The following is a 593-nucleotide window of genomic DNA, read 5'->3' as shown; positions in this document are numbered from 1 at the left end:
CGAGCCCCCGACGACGACGGGCAGGTCGGCCCGCACCACCCTGGCGGGCGCTGCGCAGCACAGGATCAGCACGGCGAGCAGCAGGGCCTCCATCAGGGCACGCGGGCGCGGGGCTCTACAACGACTGCGCGACTGCGCTTTGGAGGCCCTCGAGCGGCCACCACGACGCCGGCGCGCAGCCTGGCAGCTGGTCGGGGGTTTTGAGGTCTTTACAAATCGGCGCCGCCGCGGGAACCCCCGGCCGAGAGCCTCTTTTGTGATTGCCCGCAATTGCCTTCGACCGGCCCGACTAAGGGCGAACGCGTGCCGAGTCCACACGGCGCCGACACATCCGTCCCGCTCCGAACCATGCACAACTACTTGCCACCACATCTCTCATCAGTAGTACACCCGGGCGGGGCGGGCTGCCGTCGAGTAGGGGGGCAGATAAGGCTTCACTCCGGACAAACGGAAATGGAATTGACATATATTGCGGGGTTCGAGGGAGAATATGTCTGCAAGTGGGAAATCCAGTAGAAATATACCAATTTCCCGATTTCATCCCGAATCCCTGAATCCCATTACCACAGCCCAGCCTGGCCACAATACCCCCC

At 63.4% G+C, this 593-nt stretch overlaps 1 protein-coding gene across 1 annotated transcript in view; it reads left to right on the top strand.

Annotated features, from left to right (window-relative positions):
• The first annotated feature begins 453 nt into the window (after positions 1-453).
• LOC113204081 (CD109 antigen) overlaps positions 454-593 on the top strand; it is an 8,965-nt gene continuing 8,825 nt past the window's right edge. The window contains exon 1 of the mRNA XM_052276301.1: positions 454-512. Coding sequence (XP_052132261.1) covers positions 454-512 — 59 coding nt within the window. The remainder of the gene's footprint in view (positions 513-593) is intronic.

Source organism: Frankliniella occidentalis, unplaced genomic scaffold, assembly GCF_000697945.3.
Source record: "Frankliniella occidentalis isolate FOCC.00 unplaced genomic scaffold, Focc_3.1 Scaffold2459, whole genome shotgun sequence".
NCBI classification, from domain to species: Eukaryota; Metazoa; Arthropoda; class Insecta; order Thysanoptera; family Thripidae; genus Frankliniella; species Frankliniella occidentalis.
Note: the sequence above shows the minus strand (reverse complement) of the source record. Positions and strands in the feature narration are given on the sequence as shown.